Source organism: Typopeltis vanoorti, chromosome 15 (assembly GCF_054136105.1).
Source record: "Typopeltis vanoorti isolate ZY-2024b chromosome 15, IOZ_Tvanoo_1.0, whole genome shotgun sequence".
In the NCBI taxonomy this organism is placed as follows: Eukaryota; Metazoa; Arthropoda; class Arachnida; order Uropygi; family Thelyphonidae; genus Typopeltis; species Typopeltis vanoorti.
Window position 1 is genome coordinate 33,539,017 of NC_143563.1, and position 24,635 is coordinate 33,563,651.

The window sequence follows — 24,635 nt, forward strand, 5'->3', positions numbered from 1 at the left end:
ATGATACACCTTTATAAAATGATCGCTCAGCAATCCAACTATTTCTTTTGCTTCTGTCACCTTCCTACCATGAGCATTGTTTAAAGTCATTCTACCATAGTCATTTTTTCTCTTACTTGCTACATAACGAAAAAACTCATTTGGATTAACTTCCACTTGCTTAGCTAATTTTCTCTCATAAATATGATTTGGTCTCTCTTACCAATACTCGCCCTTCTTGCTTGCATTTTGTACTACTCATCAGTATACTGATCACCTTTTTCTTTATATTCTCTCTACAATGCTTTCTTATTTTGCAGCTCTTGCTTTTTATCTATTCTCATCCACTTAATCCTCACATGGTTTATCCTCCTGATTTTAGGTATGCAAGTCTGATACTGCTTCTCTCAAACAATTCCTGACTACTTCCTATGCACTACTGACATTCATGTGAAGAGAAGGCAATGCAGTTTATGGATGTATAGCATGTATTTGAGGGAAGAATGGAATTATACAAACAATAAAAAACTGCATTTGAATGGCTATAGAGAGCGAAATGGAAGTGCAGTGTGTGTGTGATGCAAGCTAGAGATCAGAAGGGGTGAAGTGAAAGATCAGGAAAGTGGTATGGGAGAGATTGAAGGAATGGAAGCAGTAGTATTGTGAGAGATGAAGAGAGAATAGGAATACAAGAGGAACAGGGAAACGGAAAGCTTGGGTGGACAGGGAGACATGGCATAGGGAGAGTGGATGTTGGGAGTAGTAGCGAATATATGTATGGCGATGATCAGCATAGAAATGGAATACATCGGGATGCAAGTGGGGTAGTTGAGACTGGGTATATGTTGTAAGCAGTGATCAAGGTGACTGGGCAAGAGCAGGTGTGGTGGAAAAAACACAACTAACAAGTGGCTTAGGTAGGACTGGTTATAGATCTAAGAGTGAACAGCTGTGTTTATTCACAAATGCCAGGAGTATCAGAAATAAGAGAGATGAAATTATTTCACTGATTGAGTTTATTTATCCTAAAATAGTTGAAGTAAATGAAACATGATTGAATGAAGATGATATCCTAATGGGAATAGAAATGGAAGGGTACATTTTTTTTCTGCACATTGTACAGAAAGGGCAAGAGGGAGTGCTGCTGATGATAGCAGGGGAATTATGTTCACATAAGGTAGACATGAAAATAGTGGCAATGGTCTGAGGCAGTATGGTATGAGGTGGAGGTTGACAAGCAGATGTATTTAGATGGATGATGCTACAGGCTAGGGAATGTGGAGGATAGTGATGAAGAAATGTATAAGCAATTTCAGTTAGTGAACAAGGCAAGGGTGATTTTAATTATGGTGGTATTGACTGGAATGAAGAGATTATTTGGGAATAAAGATTCCCAAGAAGGCAATATGCAAAGAAAGGCACATGTATATACATGCCCTTCTTTACATACTGCCTGAAGATCAGAAGCTTTAGATCTGAACATTTCATCAGAAGATGTAATTGTGAGTGGGGGTTTCGCACTTCCCTCCAGATGGTGAGCGTGATCAGGAAGTGATTACATAGGTTGTGGCTAGTCACATGAAGACTTCGGTGAGAGAAGGATATATGTGGAAGTGTAAGGCTGGTGATTATGTTAAGCTTAGGAGACAGCTTGGAGCTAAGCATGGAATGAGGAGTTGAGCAGTAAGGAAATAAATGTTGCTTGGGAATTGACAAAGAAATACGTAACAGCATCAATGTATGAATGTATTTGAAGGTCAAAAGGATGAATAAGGTAGGTGTAAAATGGATGAATGAAGGGCTTAAGCATGAAATCTGGAAGAAGAAGGCACATTGGAGGAAACATAAGATGAATAATGGTAATAATCAGTTGCATGAAGGGTATAAAGAGCAGGTCAGGAGAGTAACTTAGTTGGTAAGGGCAACAGAAGTGCAGTATGAGCAGAAATTAGCAAATCAGGTCAAGAAAACCCTCATGAATTTTTTCAATATATAGCAAGTAGAAGGAAGAATGACTGTGGTAAGATGCAGTTAATGGATGAAAGTGGTAGACTGGTGACTGTTACAAAGGACATAGTTGAGGTGTTCAGCGAGCAGTTTCATCCTCAATGTGAAATCAGAAGCTTGAGTATAGAGAATGAAATGAGAGAAGACTTAATGGTGAGTGAGCAAGAGGCATCTGAGGAGCTAAATAAGCTAGATGTCAATAAGGCAATAGGACTCGATAACATATCACCATGTGTCTAAAGGGAATGTTCCAAGGAGTTAGCATCGGCCTTGGCCTATCTGTTTAACAAGAATCTTGCAACAGCACAAATCCTAAAGGAGTGGAAGGAAGGCAAAATTGTTCCACTTCATAAAGGTGATGATAAAGCTAATCCAACAAATTATAGATCAATCTGTATATTTAGAGTTGTTGTTAAGGTATTGGAGAGGTTGGTGAGAGATAAAATACAAAAAAAGGAGTTGATAACAGTGATATTCTTTGTACTTTTCAGCATGGGTTTGTTAAAGGTAGGTCATGTTTTACAAACTAAACTTGCTTATGTTCTCTAACAAGGTGATGAATATATTGGACAAGATGCATATACAGTGGCATACTTTGATTTTGCAAAAGCTTTTGATAAATTGCCACATCACTAAATTGGTCACTAAACTAAAGCAGATGGGACTGGATTATAGACTAGTAAGTTGTACAGGTGAATGGATATCAGACAGGCATCAGCAAGTTGCGTACGAGAGGATATTATCTTAAAAGAGGAAAGTCACTAGTGGTGTGCCACAGGGGTCAGTTTGGGGACCATTGTTATTTAATTTGTATATTAATGATACTGGGATAGGTTTAACTGGTGATATAAAACTTTTGCATATGATGCAAAACTGGGGAGTGTGATGAGGAATCAAGTAGATGTGGCCATACAGGATGACTTGAATAGAATGTATGAGTGGGCAACAGTATGATACTGAACTGTCAATTCAATGTTGCCAAGTGTAAAGTTCTGAAATTTGGTAGGCAACAATGGAATGCAAAGTATACACTTGGCAGGGAAATTCTGGAGAAGGTTGAGAAGATAACAGACCTTGGAGTGGTGGTGGATGAGGATCTGAAGTTCAGAGGTCACATTGCACAAGCTGTGAAGACATCACGTCAGATTATGGTAATCATGCAGAGGACCTTAATTTATAGAAATAAACAGGTTCTGGTTCCCTTGTATAAGGCCTTGTATGGATTGTATTTACAAGGGGACCTAACCTTGTATTGTACACAGGTTAGGTCCCCTGGTTTTCATGGTGATGAAGATAAGTTGGAAAGGACAGAGAAGACAGACTAAGGTTGTAAGTGATCTTTGGGATGTGGGATATAAGGACAGAGTGAGGGAATGCAGTCTGCAAAGCCTTGTGAATAGGAAGAAGAAGGGGGGGGGATATGATTGAAGCATTTAAGTTGGTAAAGGATTGTTACCAGGTTAAACAAGGGGCCATGCCTGGAAGTTGTATAAGGAAGGAGTGAGCAGGAGCATAAGGCGTAGGTTCTTTGTATGGAGAGTTGTTGGTAAGTGGAATGCATTGCCTGACATTGTGGTGAATGTAGATACACTGAATGAGTTTATAGCACAGTTTGATGGACATTGTGTGTAACAGTGTTTGCCTTTGGCAATGAGTCTTTTGACTCCATGGAGGTCTGATGTTAATAATAATAATACTTGTTATGTCTTCCAATACTCTACTATGTTGTACTTTATACTATGTTTATTCACTACTAATATGTTCTTTGTAACAGCACTGCTTTGTTCACACAATTTTCTCAAATGAGTCTTATGTATGACTCATTTGAGAAATGAGTTTTTGATAATCAAATCATATTGCTTGTATTTTGTTCCTTACTGTGTGTGTGTGTGATATGTATGATATCTTTACACGATATTTTAAAATTAGCTATTTATAATCAGAGAATCTTGGATGATTTAACCATTCAGTTGTCCAACCCTTGGTAACTTTTGTAGGCAAGTATGTCTTGCCACAAAATGTTCTGGTGATATTCTTTTTTACAAGGTAGTTCACCACTGTTTTTCCCAACCCTCCCAATTTTAACTGAGCTTGGGACCGATATATATAGCTGACAAATCAGCCATATGGCTGGGTCGGAATGTATTTATGGCTGTATCCGTATGTGTTCACAGGGCCAGTTTGCCAGTTCTGAGGAATGAAAAACCTGAGTTTCAGGGCGAAAAAACCCTCTATTTCAATATGAGACCAACTAATTCACCTTTAGTCAAAAGAGACCACCCCTCATGTCATGGATGGGAATTAACCCAGGTCTTTCTGACCAAACGGCTTCATCTATACAAACTCAGCTATGGAGGGTCAAGAATCTTTACTGCTAGCTAAATTTGTGTACTTTACAATTTAAACAATTTCAGATTGAGGAAGATACACACACATACACACACAATATCATCAAGTAAAAAATATTCATCTTACAGTAAGTTTCTTCAATCTTGTTTCAACGTCTTTCCACATTGCTTCAATAATCTGGTTACGCATAAATTTTCCAGTTTTGCCTTCTGCCATTACTCGAACAAGACATATCCTAATGCACAAAAAATTATAAGGCTGTATGTTGAAACAGAAACAAAAACTGTTAAGTAATAAAACAAAAACGGAAAATTTCAAGTGGCATTAATCAAGATAAAATGTGATGTTTTGTAGTTTCGTTTCTACTAAATATCAGTGATAACCACATTTTTAATACTGATGTGATGCATAAACTCCTAATGAATGCTGACTATAATTTTCAACATTTCACCTTCTTTTGTCAACAAAAGAGAACTGCATGTTTCAATGTATTGCATTTTATCTGCTTATCTAAGAGAAGTGAAAATAACATTATTCATTAATTCAAAAGTACACATTGATTAACATTTGTTACAAATTCATCATCATCAAATTCCTGCCATGTACCCTCAAGGGGTGTGCAGGATATGATAGTACTACATGAAAAAAATTACATCATTACTAACTTCCTATCTATAATTTTCCTCCAAATCAGTCTGTTACTTGTCAAGACTCCAACATTATCAGATCTTATATTTCTATCGTCTAAGGCACTTTGTACCGTATCAATCCACCTATATCTTGGTCTTTCTGTGGGTCGTTTTGCTGCCAACCTGGAAGAGAACACTTGTTTTGCTAATCTTTCTTCACCCATTCTGTTTAAGTGACCACACATTCCTGGATGTTAACAATGTCAAGTTCTTTCCTAATATCCTTGTTTTTAATATGATATTGCCATTGATGCCATCTGCTCACGCCTATAATCTTTCTCAGGACTCTCATATCTGCCGTCTCTAGTCTTTGGTCAAGTGTTTTACTTCTGACCCAGCTCTCAGATCCATAAGTTAAAACTGGTTTGAACACTGTCTTGTATACAGCTAATTTAGTGTTTTGGCTAATTTCTCTCTTATTCCATATGAATTTATTCAATTGACTTCCTACCATACCAGCTTTGCTGATTCTGTTGTCTATTTCTATATTTAATTTACCATCTTCAGTAAAAATCGTGCCTAAGTAGCTGATATGTTTTACTTGTTCCACAGGTTCTCCATTCACAACACACTTGACATTTTCAATGATTCTGCCTATTTTCATTGTCTTTGTCTTTTTATTGCTGACCTTCATACCATATCTATTACAACAGCAATTCAATTTAGTCAGAGAATCTTGCAGATTTGTAGCAGATTTATTTAGAAGTATAACATCAGCTGCATAAAGCAAAGAGTTGACATTAACATTTCCAATTTTGATATCATGTTTAATACCACTTTCCTTCATAATGTGATCCATATAGATAATGAATAACAGAGGGGATAATGTACATCCCTGTCTCACACCAGATTTAAGATTAAACTATCTTCCTGTACTTCCTTCAATTCTAACTGCTGACTTACAACTCAAATAAAGACTAAGTATTGCTTGATATAATGCCCCATTGACACTGTATAACTGTAGCATATTGAATAGCTTCTCTCTTGGCACCTTGTCATATGCCATTTCCAAATCGACAAAACTTAAATACAGATCTCTGTTATATTCCCATGCTTTCTCGACTATTTGTCGTAAAGTGAAGATCTGATCCTGACAGCCTCTATTTGGCCTGAATCCAGCTTGTTCTTCACCAAGCTTTTCTTCCACAATTTTTCTCAACCATTTCTCAATATATACTTGCATAGATCTTGCCAGGAACACTCAGTAGGGAAATACCTCTGTAATTCTCACATTCAGTTTTCTTTCCCTTTTTATATATGGGTACTATGAGAGCTCTACTCAAATCATCGGGAATTCGTCCCCCTGTCCAGGCTTTCTGAACTATGCAGTGCAGCCACTGTAAGACTCTTATACCACCATACTTCAGCATTTCTGGTCGAATATCATCTACTCCAGGTGCCTTTCCACATTTCAAGCCTTTGATGGCTTTTTCTACTTCAAGTATGGATATGTATTCCTGACTGCATGGCTGGTCAGTGTTTTTTACCACTGTGCTGTCATCACTGCTTGTTTCATTTAGCAGTTTTTCAAAGTAATTACTCCATACTTCAAGGATATCCTTTTCTCCTGTTTTCATGTCACCTTTATCATCTCTAACTCCTTTTACAGCACTCTTTCCTCCATTCCTAAGCTTCTTCAACAACCTCCAGAATATTTTGCCACCTTCTTGATATTTATTTTCTATATTCTTGCCAAAGTCCTCCTGACTTTTGTTTAGCTAGTTTTACACAGTGTTTAGCATTCTTACATTTGTCTCTGTATTCTCTAAGAGCACAAGCTGACTTATTTGACAGGAACTTCTGATATGCTTTTTTCTTTTCCTTCACTGCCTCTGCCTCTTTAACTTCCTGTGTCCACCAGAGAGTTCTGATTTTTTTATCCTTGTAGACAACCTCACCACATGTCTCTCTGGCAGAATCAATCAATGTTTTCTTCAGAGTTTGCCAATGAATCTTCAAGGTTTGATTCCTGTTCTCAAACTCTTTCATTTTTTCTTCAACAATCTTTGTGTATTTTAGTCTACAGTTCACATCTGAGAGCTGCTCAACTTTTATTCGCTTTACAACTTTCTTACATGTTATTCTTTTAATTATGAAATTCAATTTTATCCTGCTCAAGACTAAATAGTGATCACTTCCAATTTCAAATCCTCTGTACACTCTGGTGTCCTGCACCAGGGAGAAAACATCACTATCAACAATAACATAGTCAATGAGACTTTTCTTATTCCTTGCCTCTTCTCTCCATGTGAATTTGTGCACATTTTTATGCTGTAACATGGTGTTAATAATAACCAGTCCATGTCCTGAGCAGAAATCCAACAGATATTTGCCATTATTATTAGCTTTGCTCTTTTCTCCAAATTTTCCCAAAATATTTTTGTATGTTTCACAATCATTTCCTACTCTGCTATTTAGATCCCTAACAAGGACCAACTTTTCCTTTTTCATTGTGTCAGTTGCTTTTTCTAAAGCCTCAAAAAATGCCTCCACTTCTACCTTAGTAGAACCTTCTGTGGGCCCATAGGCACAAATAAGTCTCATTGTCCAGTTTCCCATTCTCATATTTGCCCACATTACTCTACTTGAGATACTCTACTTGAGACTGCCTGCCATTCAAGAAGATTAGTCTTGTATTTAGTATTGAATACTATGGCAACTCCTTCTTTTCCTTGATTGTCATTGCCTGAATATAACATTTTGTATTTATTGCTCAGAAAGATCTCACCAGTTTTGGTCTTTTTTGTTTCAGTCACTCCTATTATGTCGATCTGGTACTTATGTAATTCCTCAGCTAGCTCCATTTCTTTGCCATTCAGGCTTCTTATATTGATAGTACTGATCTTTAACTCTGGTGATGTTGAGTTGGGGTTTGTTTTCAGATTCGTTCCAGCAGCTGACTTTTCGCTGTTTTCCCTGGTGAAAACAACGGGGGCCTTGTTTAACCGGGTGATGCCCCAGCCGGCATGAAATTTTGTCATGTCATACCATAATTTTTTATTTTGGTTTAACCAATAAGAATACAATTTGGTCGGCTAAATCCAAAATTGCCAGCCCATCCTCGTTCGTTCAGTATCCAAGTAGATACCCAACAGCGTGCACCACGAGAAGGTGAGGATTGGATATTAGGTCAGAAGCCCTGGTAGGTTCTCCGCATTCCTTTAAAGGCTATGTGGAGGTCTCCTCTCAGTTATACAGCTTTGACCCTTAAGCACCCCTGTTACAAATTCATTTGGAGTATAATTTAAAGAGCATTAAACAATAACATAGGCTTGGTAAACTTTGAATGAAAATTACGACTTTAATATGACTTGAAAAGCATAATACCAAAGACATACACCAAAATTATGCACACCGACTGGAGTTCACTTATTATCATTATTATTATGAAAGACTTCCAGGGAGTCAGGAACTCTTTGAGGGAAGCCATACAATTCGCACCAGCTATCATACCTGATCTTGAATTTATTCACATTACTTGCACACACAACATCCAATAGCAATCCATTCCAATCACACATTACTCTATGAGAGAAAAATCTAGCCCTAACTGCCTAATTGACAGCATTCATTCTCAACTTCCATAGATGCCCTTGCATCCTTTCCCCACCCCCAGTGAAATAAAAAATTCCATCAACTGAAATCCTGCATGACCCTTTCATAAGTAAGTCTCAATCATATCACCCCCTCTTTCTTCTGCTTGCTGGTGTCTGCAGTCTACAATTCTTAATCTGTCTTCATAATCAGTATTCCACAATCCTGATATAATTTTTGACACTCTCGTTTACACTTTCTCCACTGTATCAGAATCACAATGGAAAACAGACCTATGTGCAATAGCCCAAGTGAGGTCTTATCAAGGCCTTGTAAAGAGGCAAAATGATTTGCTTATCTTTATATGTCAAGGTTCATTTCAGCATTGTCATTATTCTCTAACTGTATTGACAATTTTTGCTGTATGATCCTTGAACTCCAACTTCCTGTCTACTAAAACGCCAAGATCCCTAGTCTCATCTGTTTCTTCTAGCATAATCCCACCAATCTAATACGACATTGTCTGCAAGAATAGAAAAAATGGTGGACACAGAAAGTTGTAAGGGCAGTGAAGGAAAAGAAGAAAGCATATCAAAAGATCCTGGCAAATAAGTCAGCTTGTGCTCTTAGAGAATACAGAGACAAACATAAGAAAGCTAAACACTGTGTAAAACTAGCTAAATAAAAGTCATGGGAGAAGACTTTGGTAAGAAGGTAGCAAATAAATATCAAGAAGGTGGCAAGATATTCTGGAGGTTGTTGAAGAAGCTTAGAAATGGAGGAAAGAGAGCTGTAAAAAGAGTTAGAGATGATAAAGGTGACATGAATACTGGTGAAAAAGATATCCCTGAAGTATGGAGTAATTACTTCGAAAAACTGTTAAATGAAACAATCAGTGACAGCACAGTGGCAAGAAACACTGCAATCAAGAATATATATCCATACTTGAAGTAGAAAAAGCCATCAAAAGCCTGAAATGTGAAAAGGCAGCTGGATTAGATGATATTCGACCAGAAATGCTCAAGTATGGAGGCATAAAAGTCTTACAGTGGCTGCATTGCATAGTTCAAGGGACAGAGGGACTTGTCTTAGGACAGAGGGACGAATTCCTTATGACTACAGCATAGCTCTCATAGTACCCATATACAAAAAAGGGAAATAAAACTGAATGTGAGAATTACAGAGGTATTTCTCTACTGAGTATTCCTGGTAAGGTTGATACAAATATACTTGAGAAACAGTTGAGAAGGATTGTGGAAGAAAAGCTTGGTGAAGAACAAGTTGGATTCAGGCCAAATAGAGGTGTCAGGATCAGATTTTCACTTTATGACAAATAGTTGAGAAATCATGGGAATATAACAAAGAGCTGTATTTAAGTTTTGTCGATCTGAACTTTTATGACAAGGTGCCAAGAGAGAAGCTATTCAAAACACTACAGTTATGTGGTGTCAACAGGGCATTATATCAAGCAATACATTCTGTATTGCTTGATATAATATACACCTTACATCTTACCATACACCTTCCTGTACTTCCTTCAATTAAAATTGAAGGAAGTACATGAAGGTGGTTTAATGTAAATCTGGTGTCAGACAATGATGCACATTATTCCCTCTGTTATTCATTATCTATATAGATCACATAATGATGAAAAGTGGTATTAAACCTAATATCAAAATTGGATATGTTGATATCAGCACTTGCCTTTATGCAGATGATATTATATTTGTAAATAAATCTGCTAAATGTCTGCAAGATTCCCTCACTAAATTGAATAACTCTTGTAATAGATATGGTATGAAGGTCAGCAATAACAAGACAAAGACAATGAAAATAGGCAGAAGCATTGAAAATATCAACTGCATTGTGAATGGAGAGCCTACAAGTAAAACATTTCAGCTACTTAGGCACAATTTTTAGTGAAGGTAAAGTCTATTTCCATATTTAATTTTTGGTAAATTAAATATGGAAATAAACAACAGAATCAACAAATAATAAATTTAGTTTAATCCTTTATCCAAGTGTAAGCAAAAAAAAGTTTGTGCCTGAAGGCAAGGACTGAGGTTGGGCAGGACTGAGGCAACTCGTGTAAAGGTGGACAAGCTCTCATCACTTGTCTTAGTATCTCCCATAATGCAAAGCACATCTCTTTGCTGACATGTATAATGCTATGCATTAAGGGAAGGGCCACTACCCAGACCAGTTTCAACCTTTATTGAGATCTTGTAATATGACTTCTCCATTACCCACCTTAGCGTCAACACCTCTGAGTCTGGCTCCCACTGACGAGACTTCAATAACGGTCGAAACCAGTCTGGGTAATGGCCCTTCCCTTAATACATAGCATTATACATGTCCACAAGGAGATGTGCTTTGCATTATGGGAGATACTAAGACCAGTGATTAGAGCTTGGTCCACGTTTACCACGAGTTGCCTCAGTCCTGAAGATACTTCAGGCGCAAACTTTGTTTGTTTATACTTGGATAAAGGATTACCGTATATCATCGCGTATAATGCGAAAAATTTATGGTAAAAAATATTACTTAAAGTTAGAGGTTCGCATTATATGCGGATCTTAAAAAATATAATATCTTATTAGACTTGCACACACAATATATACTACCTAATGCATGCAACCAAATCTACTTGACCCACTCGCATTCGGCGACAGAGCGCACATCGTATTTGCACATAAAGCCAATAATGTAAGTAGTGCAAATATCCTGTCCCCTTGGCGAATTAGCACAGTTAGGTATATCGGTTTAACCACAGTTCATTTTAAATATTATTTGTTAAACAAACCTAGCCAAGATAAACAATGTTCATCTTTTGAAACAGGATTTAAATTGCGTGTCGTGCAGTTTGCAGAAGAACATAATAACAGTGTTGCTATGAGAGAATTTGGTGTAGCAGAGAGTAATATTAGACTTTTTGGCATAAGCAAAAAGACAGTCTTGAAAAAATCCTCCAAACGAAACGTGCCTGTCATGGAGATGTAGCATCCTTTCCAGAACTCAAAGAAGAGCTAAATGAATGGATTTTGACACAACAACAAGATGGCATTATAGTAACAAAAAATGCAATTCGTTTTCGAGCTCTACAACTCAAGAATGGTAAATTCAAGGACACACCAGGTATTTCATCTTTTCTTGCTTTGCCTGGGTGGTGCAACAGATTTATGGAATGCAGAGCATTAACATTACGACACTGAACAAAAATTGCGCAGAAGTTACCAAAGCAGCTTGAAGAAAAAGTGAAGTCCTTCCATAAATTTATCATAAAATTACGGAAGTGTCACGAATATGAACTTTCCCAAATTGGCAATATGGATGAGATGCCCATGTACTTTGATATGCCTGGGAATCGAACAGTAAACTGAGTTGCTGAAAAGGATGTCCTCATAAAAACAACAGGACATGAAAAAACGCATTTTACTGTTGTTCTAGCATGCATGGCAGACGGAACCAAATTAAAGCCAACAGCGATATTTAAAAGGAAGAAAATTCTGAAGCATATGAAATTCCACCAGGTGTCATTGTTCACGCCAATCAGAAAGGTTGGATAGATGAAGAAGGTGTACAATTGTGGCTGGATCAAGTATGGAACATACATCCAGGTAGCTTGTTATGTCAACAAAGCATGCTAGTCTGGGATATGTTCCAGGTGCATTTAATGGAGGCAAGCAAAGAGAAAGCACGTGAGCTATGTACAGACCTAGCAGTCATACTGGGTGGTCTAACTTCCGTTTTGCAGCCACTTGATGTCAGCTTGAATAAGCCGAAGAACATAATGGAGAGAATGGATGTCATCTGGTTTGGTGAAGATGACAAAGGGTGGGAATTTTTAGAAGCCTGAGATCACCCTAGTCACCAGCTGGGTTAAAGAAGCATGGGATTCGATACTATCTGAAATGATTCAATGCTCATTTCTTAAATGTGGAATAAGTAATTCAATGGATGGATCCAAAGATGACATCATATACAAAAGCGAGGATGACACACAACAAAATGGACAGCATGATGACGATGACGACAACTGCTACACTGATGACGCAATGCCTACAGATGCATTTATAAATGAAATGTTTGATGACTCAAAAGATGAAGAAGAATTTAAAGGATTTTGACATTTTGTTTTAAAATAAATATTTCTTTCATTAATTCATATTGCATTATTTATAATGTTATGGAACAAGATTAACAGATCGCATTATACGTGGACATGGCATTTTAGGGTTAGTTTTCAAATGAAATTTCTAGTTCACATTATATGCGAAAATATACGGTAAACTAAATTTATTATAGTCTAACCAAGTTCCCTTAATACATTATACATGTCCACAAGGAGATGTGCTTTGCATTATGGGAGATACTAAGACAAGTGATTACAGCTTGGTCCACCTTTACCACAAGTTGCCTCAGTCCTGAAGATAATTCAGGCGAAACTTTGTTTATACTTGGATAAAGGATTAAACTAAATTTATTATAGTCTAACTTCCAACATCCAAGAATCAACAAAGTTGGTATGGTAGGAAGTCAACTGAATAAATTTATATGGAATAAGAGAGAAATCAGTCAAAACACTAAATTAGTGGTATACAAGACAGTGTTCAAACCAATTTTAACTTATGGATCTGAGAGCTGGGTTAGAAGTAAAATACCTTGACCAAAGACTAGAGACCACAGATATCAGATCCTGAGAAAGATTAAGGGCGTGAACAGATGCATCAATAACAATATCATATTAAAAACGAGGATATTAGGAAAGAACTTGACATTGTTAGCATCCAGGAATGTGTTAGCAGAGCTAATGTCAGGTGATATGGTCACTTAAACAGAATGGGAGAGGAAAGATTAGTAAAACAAGTGTTCTTTGCCTGATTGCAAGGAAAGAGACCCAGAGGAAGACCAAGATATTGGTGGATTGATACTGTAAAAAGTGCCTTAGAAGATAGAAATATAAGATCTATCAAAACACTAAATTAGCAAGAAAGATGTTGGATAAAGTTGGAGTCTTGAGATGTAATAGATTGGTTTGGAGGAAAATTATAGATAGGAAGTTAGTAATGATGTAAATTTTTCATATAGTACTATCATATCCTGTACACCCCTTGACAGTACATGCCAGGAATTTGATGATGATGACTTAATCATTCAGTGCTGGCATAGTAGCCTGAATACCCCTTGAAAGTACATATCAGGAAATTGATGATGATGATTTATTACAACAGTTATTAGTCAGGAAATCTTGCAGACTTGTACTAAATTTATTGAGAAATATAACATCGTCTATATAAAGTAAAGAGCTAAGATTAACATCACTGATTGTGATGTTAGGTTTAATACCACTTTCCTTGATAATGTTATCTATATATATCACAAACAACAGTGAAGATGTGTCAGGTGTGCAACAATGTGCACCCTTGTTGCACACCTGAATTAACATCAAACCATCTTCCTTTGCCTCTTTCAATTCTAAATGCTGACTTAAGCTCAAACAGACTATGTATTGCTCGATATAATATTGTTTGATCTTGAATGGGGGACTCTTTCAACAAAAGAGTCCCTCATACAAGATTTAACAGGAAGCACAACACTGAATAAGAACATACTTATGCTCCTAGCAATCAAGCCCATTTTATCCGAAAGCATGTCATGTTTAACATAGAAAACGAGATAAGTCCGAGATTTGAATCTGTTATCTGAAACAATGCTATTGAAATAATATGTTTGGATTATGTTTTGATTATGTTTGGATTATATTTTAAACATTAGTATTGAAACTGTGTCCTATGCAAGAAAGTAAATGTACTGCGAACAAAAGTCCAAAGGTTGCGGGCTAACGGACCATCAGTGACGTAACACCCGAAGCTAGGGTATTCGTAGAAGGCAAACGGGGCACACATTCTCCAAAAGAAGATACACCATAAGGCGGCGGAGTGACATCACCTTGTCGGGACGAATAGGGAGGCTCCAGTGAATAAGATTCCAGCAGGGAAAGAGGGTGCTGAAAAGGGGGATAAATACGGTTACACAAGTCTGGTATCCCCCAGTTTTTTCTGTTCCTGTTTCCCTCGTGCAGACCAGCGATACAGACGGCGATGACCAGTATCAGGTGTTTGATTACTTTTTCTACTTCGAGTATGGATATGTATTCCAGACTGTATTCCTGTTGACACTGCTTGTTTCATTTAGCAATATTTCAAAGTAATTACTCAAGACATCTAGAATATCTCTATCTGCAGTTTTCATGTCACCTTTAACATCTCTGATTCATTTTACAGTACTCTTTGTTCCATTTTCTAAGCTTTTTCAATAGCCTTCAGAATATTTTGCCACCTTCCTAATATTTCTTTTCTCTGTTCTTACCAGTCGTCTCATGACTTTTGTTTAGCTAGTTTTACAGTGCTTCACTTTCTCACATGTTCTTTGTATTCTCTTCAAGCACAAGCTGACTTATTTGCCAGAAACTTTCCATATCCTTTCTTCTTTTCCTCACCTGCCCATTTAACTTCCTGCGTCCACCATGGAGTTTCTTATTTTTCTATTCTTGCAGATGACCCCATTACATGCCTCTTTAGATGAATCAATTAATGATTTCTTCAGGGTTTGCCAATGTTTGGTTCTTGTTTTCAAACTTTTTCATTTTTTCTTAAATGATGTTTGTGTATTTTAGTCTACAATTCACCTCTCAATGCAGCTTAACTTTGATTTGTTTTAAAATTTTCTTACACACTCTTCTTTTCAATATTAAATTCAATTTTATACTGCTCAAAACTAAATAGTCATCACTTCCTATTTTAAATCCTCCACATACTCGTGTCCAGAACTAGGGAAAACATCGCTATCAACAATAACATAGGCAATGAGACTTTCCTTATTTCTTGCATCATCTCTCCATGTGAATTTGTTCACATGTTTATGCTGGAACATGGTGTTAGTGATACGAGAGTGTGCTGAAAAGTTGTGATAATTCCATGAAGGAATTGAGGCAGAACCTTGTAACATACAGATTATTCTACATATTTTCCACAAAGTGTTATACAGTAAACCCTTGATTTAACAAACTAATAGGAGCTAAGGGGAGTCTGTTAAATTGCAAATTTTTTAAAATAAAAATATCTGTAACATTATACTGCAATTTTATCAATATTAGCATGGTAATAACCAAAAAATTGTTTTACATACACTTTTAGATAAGTTAATGTTCGATGTTGAGGCACTTGGTTTAGGTAATCCTGCTTTGAAAAAACTATCAAGTTTGTTTTGAACTTTTGAATTCTGCTGTTTTTTTATAATTAACTCCCTAAAATTACAAAAATGTGTGTAATAAAACTGCCACAGAAAGTCATGGCATGCGACAAAAGAACCAATTACAGTGCCATTGGTGTGATCACGTCCTAATCATTCGCCGAACGTTTTATAAGCAGTGGCTCATTTATGTCAGCTAAATTACTAGTTTTTTCCAACATATGATGGCCTATTCGCCAAAATTTGTTTAAAATAACAGGAAATTAATAACGAAAAATAACCTCTTAATTTAATTATAAGCAAATCTTGGTTAAAAGCATTTTAAAATTAACAGGGTGTTAATTTTCATGTGTCATGTGGACTGGAAATTTTGTCAGTTAAATCCAAAGTCCGTTAAATCGAGGGTTTACTGTACTCTTGTTACAATGCAGCTGCATCATTTGCAATCCTCTGAGAAAAATGTCTTTTCCTTGTTGCACAAACTAGTCCTCAGCTGCAGATATGGCTTCATCATCTGTGGTAAATTTTGTTCTTTTCAAATGTTTCTTTAAATTTGGGAATAGGAAATGGTCTGATGGCAACAGGTCTGGCGAACAGAGTGGGTGAGGCAGACATTCAAAGCCCAAATTGTGTACTGTCTATTGGGTTTCATGAGCAGTTTGAGCAAGTGTATTGTCCTGCAAAAGCAACACACCTCTGCTCAGTTTCCTGTAGCGTTCTACCTTCAGTACCTCCTTCAATTCCTTCAGAGCTATTGAATAAACTGCTGCTGTAACAATTTCACCTTGTTTTTTTTAGGTACTTGGTAAGGATTACACCACCCATATCCCAAAAGACAATGGCAAGAACCTTTCCTGCTGACTTTTGGGTTTGGAACTTCTTTGGCCATGGAGAACCTTTGTGTCTCCACTGTTGCTTGATCTCTGGGTCACAGTGATGAATGTTTCATCAACAATCGTAATACGAGCCAAAAAATTTGTACCTGATTTCCCCAAATGACCCAAAATCCCTTGAGCACACATTCACCCTTTTGGTTGGCATTCGAACATTTGGAGATCCACTTCACTGAGAGCCTCTGCATGTCCAGATGTTGGTGGATAATGACCCCAACTTGTTCCCTGGATATCCCCAGAGTCTTTGCAATGTTTTTGGCTGGTATTTGTCTATCATCAAGGATCATGTCATGCACTGCATCGATGTTTTCAGATGTGATTGCTGTGGAAGGTGTTCCTGACCTGGGGCATCTGTTATCTCTGAATGCCCAGTTTTAAACTTGGCCACCCATTTGGATATGCTGGGGCCACAGTCCCCTAAAGTCTCACACAAAGTTTGGTGAATCTCAGTTGCAGACCTTTCTTGCAGCACAAAAAAAACTTGATGGCTGCCGGTACCTCTGTGTCTTTGAATTTCATCAAAACCTCTGATGTCTTTTTATATATCCTAAAAGAAAAAGAACATATTATTACAATTTGATGAAATATGAAGGTTAAAGAGCTTTAAGAAATGTTCTTTCTTGTGGTTATATCAGTTGCTTTAATATCATTTTTGTTCTAGGTGTTTATCAGAACTTTTCTGCCCCTCCCCCTCATAACTAGTCTGTGTCCTGAACAGAAATCCAGTAGGTACTTACCGTTATTATTAGTTTTGTTCTTTGCTCTTTTCTCCAAATTTTCCCCCAAAATTTCTATATGTCTGGCAATCATTTCTTACTGTGCTGTTCAGATCTTCCACAAGGAACAACTTTTCCTTTTTCACTGTGTCAACTGCCTCAAAAAATTCCTTATTTTCTTCCTTAGTAGAACCTTCTGCGGGATCATAGGCACATATAAGTCTCAATGTCCAGTTTCCCATTGTGATATTTTCCCACATCACTCTACTTGATGTTGCCTACCATTAAAGAAGATTATACTTATATTTAGTGTCGAATACTATAGCTGCTACTCCTTTTCCTGATTGTCATTGCCTGAATAAAACATTTTGTAATTTTTGTTTAGAAAGATCTAACCTGTTTTTGCCTTTGTTTCAGTCACATCCATTATGTCAATCTGGTAACTTATCCAATTCTGCTGGTTCCGTTTCTTTACCATTGATGCTTCTTATGTCGATAGTGTCAATCTTGTACTCTGCTGATGTTGAGGTGGGATGTTTCAGGATTTGTTCCAGTAGCTGACTTTGTGCTATTCATCTTGGTTCCCTGATGAAAACAACAGGGGCCTTGCTTAACCAGTTAGCACTTTAGCTGGCATGAAATTCTGTCATGTTGTATCATCATTTTATATTATTATTATTATTATTATTATTATGGGCAATTCCAAGGAGTCCTTAGACTCATCAAGGGAGTCCCTAACATCATGTCAAGAACAATTATTCAACATTCACACAGTATCTATCATACTTCGCCTTGAAATCATTCACAGTCATGGCACCCACAACAGACTCTGGCAGCTTATTCCACTCATTCACCACTATCCAAGTAAAAAACCTAGCTCTAACACCCTTGCTAACCACACTCTTGCCCAGTTTCCATGGATGGCCACTAGTCCTCCCACCACCAGTCCTGTTCTCAAAAATATCTTCTGAATTAATCTTATAGAAACCCTTCAGTATTTTGAATGCCTCAATCATATCACCCCTCTTCCGCCTATCAACCAATTTCTGCAACCCACAAATCTTCAACTGTTCTCATAAGGTTCATTCCATAGACCTGCTATCATCTTGGTCACTCGTCTCTGGATCCTCTCCACCTCCTCTCCATCAAGAAGAAACCCTGGCACAATAGCCTAGAAGGGGTCTTATCAAGGCTCGATACAGAGGAACAATAACCTGCTTGTCAACGTATTCTTCAGCAACCAAGTGATTTGATGAGCTGATTTGGCCACTTTTGCAATGTGTCCCCTAAATTTCAATTCCTTATCCACCAACACTCCTAAATCTCGTGCCTCATCAATTTCCTGGAGCACGGTTCCACCAATGCAGTAAACTGCCGCCAATCTTTTCACCCCAAAATGCATAACCTTACATTTTGCCACATTAAATTGACATCCATTCTCCTTAGCCCAGTCCTCCAAACTATCCAAATCATCCTGCAAAATTTTGACATCCTGTGCATTCACTATTGCTCTACCCAACTCTGCATCATCAGCAAACAAATGAACAGTTCCTCTCAGATCCTTTCCTATATTGTTAATGAACAAATTAAACAGTAGTGTCCAAGAACAGAACCCTGTGGCACACCACTAGTCACAGGCCGTCTTTTGGACTCTACTCCTGAATAAACCACTCTCTGATATCTCTCCATCAACCACCCTGCTATCCATCTCACCAACTCTGTATCCATCCCTATGCTGCAGTTTACTGATTAGAATTCCATGTAGTATCCTGTCAAAGGCTAAGGCCTTTGACAGGATACCACATTTTCCTCTTGACCTGTATTTTCCTCTTGACTACTTTCTCCAAGACCTTGACAACGATTCCTGATATGCTGATCGGTCGGTAATTTACAACAGCTGTCTTGGAACCTCCTTTATACAGTGGAACTATTTTCCCATCTTTCCACCCCCTCGGGACTAACTCAGACCCAAGACTCAAATTAAACAAAATGGTCAAGAGCACTGACAATTCTTTAGCCGCTTCACGTACGACAAGAGCTGGTATACCATCTGATCCCACAGATGTATTCACATTGAGGTTTTGTAATAGACTATTCACCTCCACTTCATTCACCACAATCCCCGTATAAGCTGTTGGTTCCTTCATTCCTGCAATATCACCACCTGGATGATATACTCTTGCAAAGTGCTCACTCAGTAATTATAGTTTAACATGTTCACTTTGAGGTGATTGTAGCTCTCTCTCGCCGTCACCCAAACTTCTGAAAGATAAAAGAAAACACTGTGCCCTGTGGAAATTTCATGCTTATGTTTTGGCATTTGTGCCACATATCATGACGATCCTTTAGAGTGAATCTGCATGAAGGGGGAGGGGACAAGATGTTTGTTTAAGGCTATATTAAAAAACAATAATGATGGTGAATACTATATTTGGTTTGTATATCTGAATTACTCAAAGGTGAACTATCATTAATAAATAATTAATAATTGATTAAATAATAAACAGTTAAATAATAATTAACCATCATTAGTAAGCCACTAAGAATGGGAAAGGAAAGAACAAGTGTGAGCAGAAATACTTTCATTACTGGCAAACGAATTAGTAACATTTGTGATATTGTATATGTTTGTAAGATGCTGGGTGGAGCAAATAGACTGTGATCCTATAAATTCCAGATATGCATAAATGAATTTATGATGGCATAATAATAAAATTTGCAAGGAGAGGAAAAGAGATATGTTTGCATAGTATAAATAATTAACCAACAATAAACAGCCAATATGTATACATATGATAGCTCAGTAAATAACAATATGGAGGGGATAATCCAATGAACTAATAATGCTGTTCAAGCAATTAATTTAGGCATGGTGGCAGGAATACATGTGGTTTGATGGAGCAGAAAATCACTTTGTAAAATTTGTTGTGCTTGTTATGTGTATTTATTTCATCAGTTTTATTTATATTTTGCTTCATTTTCTAAGAATTTTCTTTTGTTTACTGAGGATCAGTATACATTTTACACAGTAATAGGATACATAATTTAAGTTAAGGGATATTATATCCCATATTGTTTCTTAGCCGAATAAGAAACTCAAAGAGTTTCATGCCGAATATAGAAACTATATATAAAGTTCAGCGATTCCAAGCATAAGCAAATACCTGGATGGTGCAGCAACTGACCCTTGAAGGTAGTGCAAGCTGAGGCAACTCATGTAAAAGATGGAGCAAGCTCTGATCACTATTCTTGATATTTATCCATAATGTGAACTTAAACTCCTAGGAGCTGTATTATTGTTCAACATTATGAAAGAAGGTCACTACCCAGGCCAGTTTCGACCTTTTTTGAGGTCTCATCAGTGAGTAGGTAGACCATGTTAATACCAAGTTTGTAACGAACAGAACTTACATCCCTTTAATAAGAATTGCCAAGAGGTGTCCTATTAAAGTATTATAATGCATTATAATTATAATGCAGAGCCAAAGGCTTCAATTCGGCGACATGAACTTATTAAAGTTAAGGGATATTATATCCCATATTGTTTCTTAGCCGAATAAGAAACTCAAAGAGTTTCATGCCGAATATAGAAACTATATAAAGTTTGCTGATTCCAAGCGTAAGCAAATACCTGAAAAATAGTGCAGCAACTGACCCTTGAAGGTAGTGCAAGCTGAGGCAACTCATGTAAAAGGTGGAGCAAGCTCTGATCACTATTCTTGATATTTACCCATAATGTGAACTTAAACTCCTAGGAGCTGTATTAATGGGATATAATATCTCTTCACTTAAATAAGTTCATGGCGCCGAATTGAAGCCTTTGGCTCTTCATTATAATTAATACTTTAATAGGACACCACTTGGCAATTCTCATTAAAGGAATGTAAGTTCTGTTCGCTACAAACTTGGTATTAACATGGTCTACCTACTCACTAATGAGACCTCAAAAAAGGTCGAAACCGGTCTGAATAGTAACCTTCTCTCATAATGTTGAACAATAATACAGCTCCTAGGAGTTTAAGTTCACATTATGGGTAAATATCAAGAATAGTGATCGGAGCTTGCTTGCTCCACCTTTTACACGAGTTGCTTCAGCTTGCACTACCTTCAAGGGTCAGTTGCTGCACTATCCAGGTATTTGCTTACACTTGGAATCGCCGAACTTTATATAGTTTCTATATTCGGCATGAAATTCTTTGATTTGAGTTTCTTATTCGGCTAAGAAACAATATGGGATATAATATCCCTTAACTTAAATAAGTTCATGTCACCGAATTGAAGCCTTTGGCTCTTCATTATAATTAATAGGATACATAATTTCCGATCATCAGACTTATCTACCCTTCTGCAAATCCATGAGCTCTTGTGTCTTATCAATAATAGATATCTCACATTATGCTAGTATTTTAGTGAATAAAAATAAATACTTCCAGAAGTATTCATTTTTATTCACGAAGAGATAAATTTTTACTATATCTGTTGTTTCCAAAGACTCAAATAAAATGTTCCTATATCCTGAAAAGCATTCCAACGCTACACTGCAGAGGCAAGAAACACATTACAATAATACAGTACAGCGACATCTACAGTATATGTACTATATTTAACAACAATGTAATTAGAAACAACTAGAATAACACTCACAATGGAAAAAAACACTCCCCCTCCCACAAGCACATTTGTCCTAACATCCTCTTTCAAATTTTCAGTTGTAGAAATAATCATAACAGCTGTTTATAAGTCATTAGATACAGAAAGCACACACGATGTAAAGCAAAAAGAATATGAGAATATATATATACATCTTGAAATCAGTTTGAATTACATTTGAGATATTCAATATCATCAAGACACTTCACAAATGCTGATTTCACAAATAAAATTCTACCAAAAAAAAAAAAAAAAAAGGTTGCACCTAACATGCTGTATAAGCTGTATGAAAATGCGACCACCCAACACGAAAGCAGGATATATATGCTAATGCTAGTTCCTGCAAGCAGTTTACACTTGTGCAGATGCTGCCCAGCACGAATGTGTAAAGCCAATAAAAATACAATTTGGTCAGCTAAATCCCAAATTGCTAGCCCATTCCCAAATATAAATAATTATATAAATGTAATTTATATAATTAAGCTATCAAGATTAGCTATTAACCACCTTACCAGCCATTATGGATCAAATACACATCCTCATATGCTTCATATCCATCATATATTTCAATGTAATATTAATGGTATTACAATTTTAATAAGCACTTCACATCCGTGTTTACTTGGACGTATATATATATATGTCCTGGCCGGTAGCGTGGTTAAGATTAGTACATATGCTAAATATTTTAGATGGTATGTATATATACAATACATATACATATATATATATGTATATATATTATATGCAATGTAATAAGAGAAGAGTTTTATAAAACAAGATGATTTGTAGTTTAATTATACAAGTACACCACTGATTTTCTGGCCATGGATGATCCAGTACCTCCTTTAGTCCAGGAAAAATTAGAATAGCAAACTCCAAATTCCTGTGATCACCTAACTAGTTAACCAAGCAGCCACAGATAGCATGCCTATGTGCACCCACTTAATTATTTACATCTACACTTGATGGCAATCTCTGGATTTTGGGTGATCCCAAGTGTGAAGAAAAACAAATCACACTAAAAAATAAGCAAAAAAATTTTTTGCATACAATTAATCCTAGATAGGGCTTATAAACAAGAGCCAGTTCACAGTGGTAGTGGTTTCAAGCATAAGCACAACTCCCTATCCACTTGCACTGCATGAGTTATACTAATGTATTTCATTTAATAACTTAAGTTACATTCAATACTTACATTTCTGGTCATCCATGGTGCTTTAGAGAGCTTTAATTTGTGGGTCAGAAGTGTTGATGAATTATTATGTGACCTCCACTTGTCTGGCAAAACAGCTAATCCATCAAGGCTCTGGAACCAAGGGTGCCAGAAAATCGATAATGTACTTGTATATCTTTGACTATCAAGATAATCAGCAAATTGGTGTTTGTTAAAATACTATTTCTAAATAAAAATTGAAACTAACGTTATCAGAATACTCTACTCTACTCTTATCAGAAATATCTATTTGAATTTTCACGCTTTGTCATCAGTTAACTGGCATTATTATCAATATAAATATGTACACAGTAGAAAACAAGTATAAATAAGACCAACAGAAACAGTTATGTTTTTCAAAAATATAATACAGTTCAAATTTGAAAGCAAACTCATACATGTGATGCATCTAATAATTTGTTGCATGCAAACCATTATTTTCATAGTTTATAGATAAATAAAAATAACTCTGACACAGAAAGGATCTGATTGACTGCAACAATAAAAGTGAATTTTAAATAATGTGCAGAATGACACTTGGTTTCCTGTTCAAACTGCCTTGCAAATAAACAATTTTATTCAATTTCTTGAATAGACAAGACAGGAGGTTACTATTAAGAACAGGTATTAAAGTCAATCTATTTCACAGAGTTTCATATAGATTTAAGCAGTAAGACCTGACCTATCACTTTTTTTCATGGGTGATATTATTAGTTTTCATCGTTTCCAATTTGATAATTTCTCTCAGTCTGGCTTACATAAGCTTTGCTACATGATCAGCAGATTTTACACACAGAAAAGTTCTTTTTGGAAAGGAAAGCTAATAATTTCTATTAAAATGAAATTAATGCTATTAATACACAAATACCTCATGTAGTTGGTTTTACCTCTTTTGCTGGTATAAAATTTAAATTAAAAAAAAAATCAGTTAAAAATACAAGAAAAAGCACCATAATATACAGAAAAAAATTAATAAAACAATTTTAATATGGGTTTTCATATAAGTACACATATCAAAGGAGGGAAAAAATTAGTCTTTCTGTATTTCACATAATTTCCACAATATGAATAACCTTCACATGCATGTCTCATCAATGTAAAAATAGAAGACTTAAAAGTCATTTAACAGTGGGGGGGGGAATATCTATACTGTTTATTAAGAATGGAATTAACATTATTCCTGGTATACACTACAATAAAAAAATGAAAAGTAAAAACTGTTTCATTCTACTAGTGTTTCAGACACTTATAAGTGTCTAATAAACTACTAGTGTTTTTAGACACTTATAAGACATTTTTAATTTGAAAACATCTAGCAGAAGAATGATTTTAATACATAAACTGAAGTAGA

At 36.3% G+C, this 24,635-nt stretch overlaps 1 protein-coding gene across 2 annotated transcripts in view; it reads right to left on the reverse strand.

Annotated features, from left to right (window-relative positions):
- The window catches only part of Uqcc1 (Ubiquinol-cytochrome c reductase complex assembly factor 1), a 145,103-nt gene that overhangs the window by 39,924 nt on the left and 80,544 nt on the right, over positions 1–24,635 (reverse strand). For both annotated transcript variants that reach the window (XM_090405338.1, XM_090405337.1), the window contains exon 6: positions 4,462–4,570. In XM_090405338.1, coding sequence (XP_090261464.1) covers positions 4,462–4,570 — 109 coding nt within the window. The remainder of the gene's footprint in view (positions 1–4,461; positions 4,571–24,635) is intronic.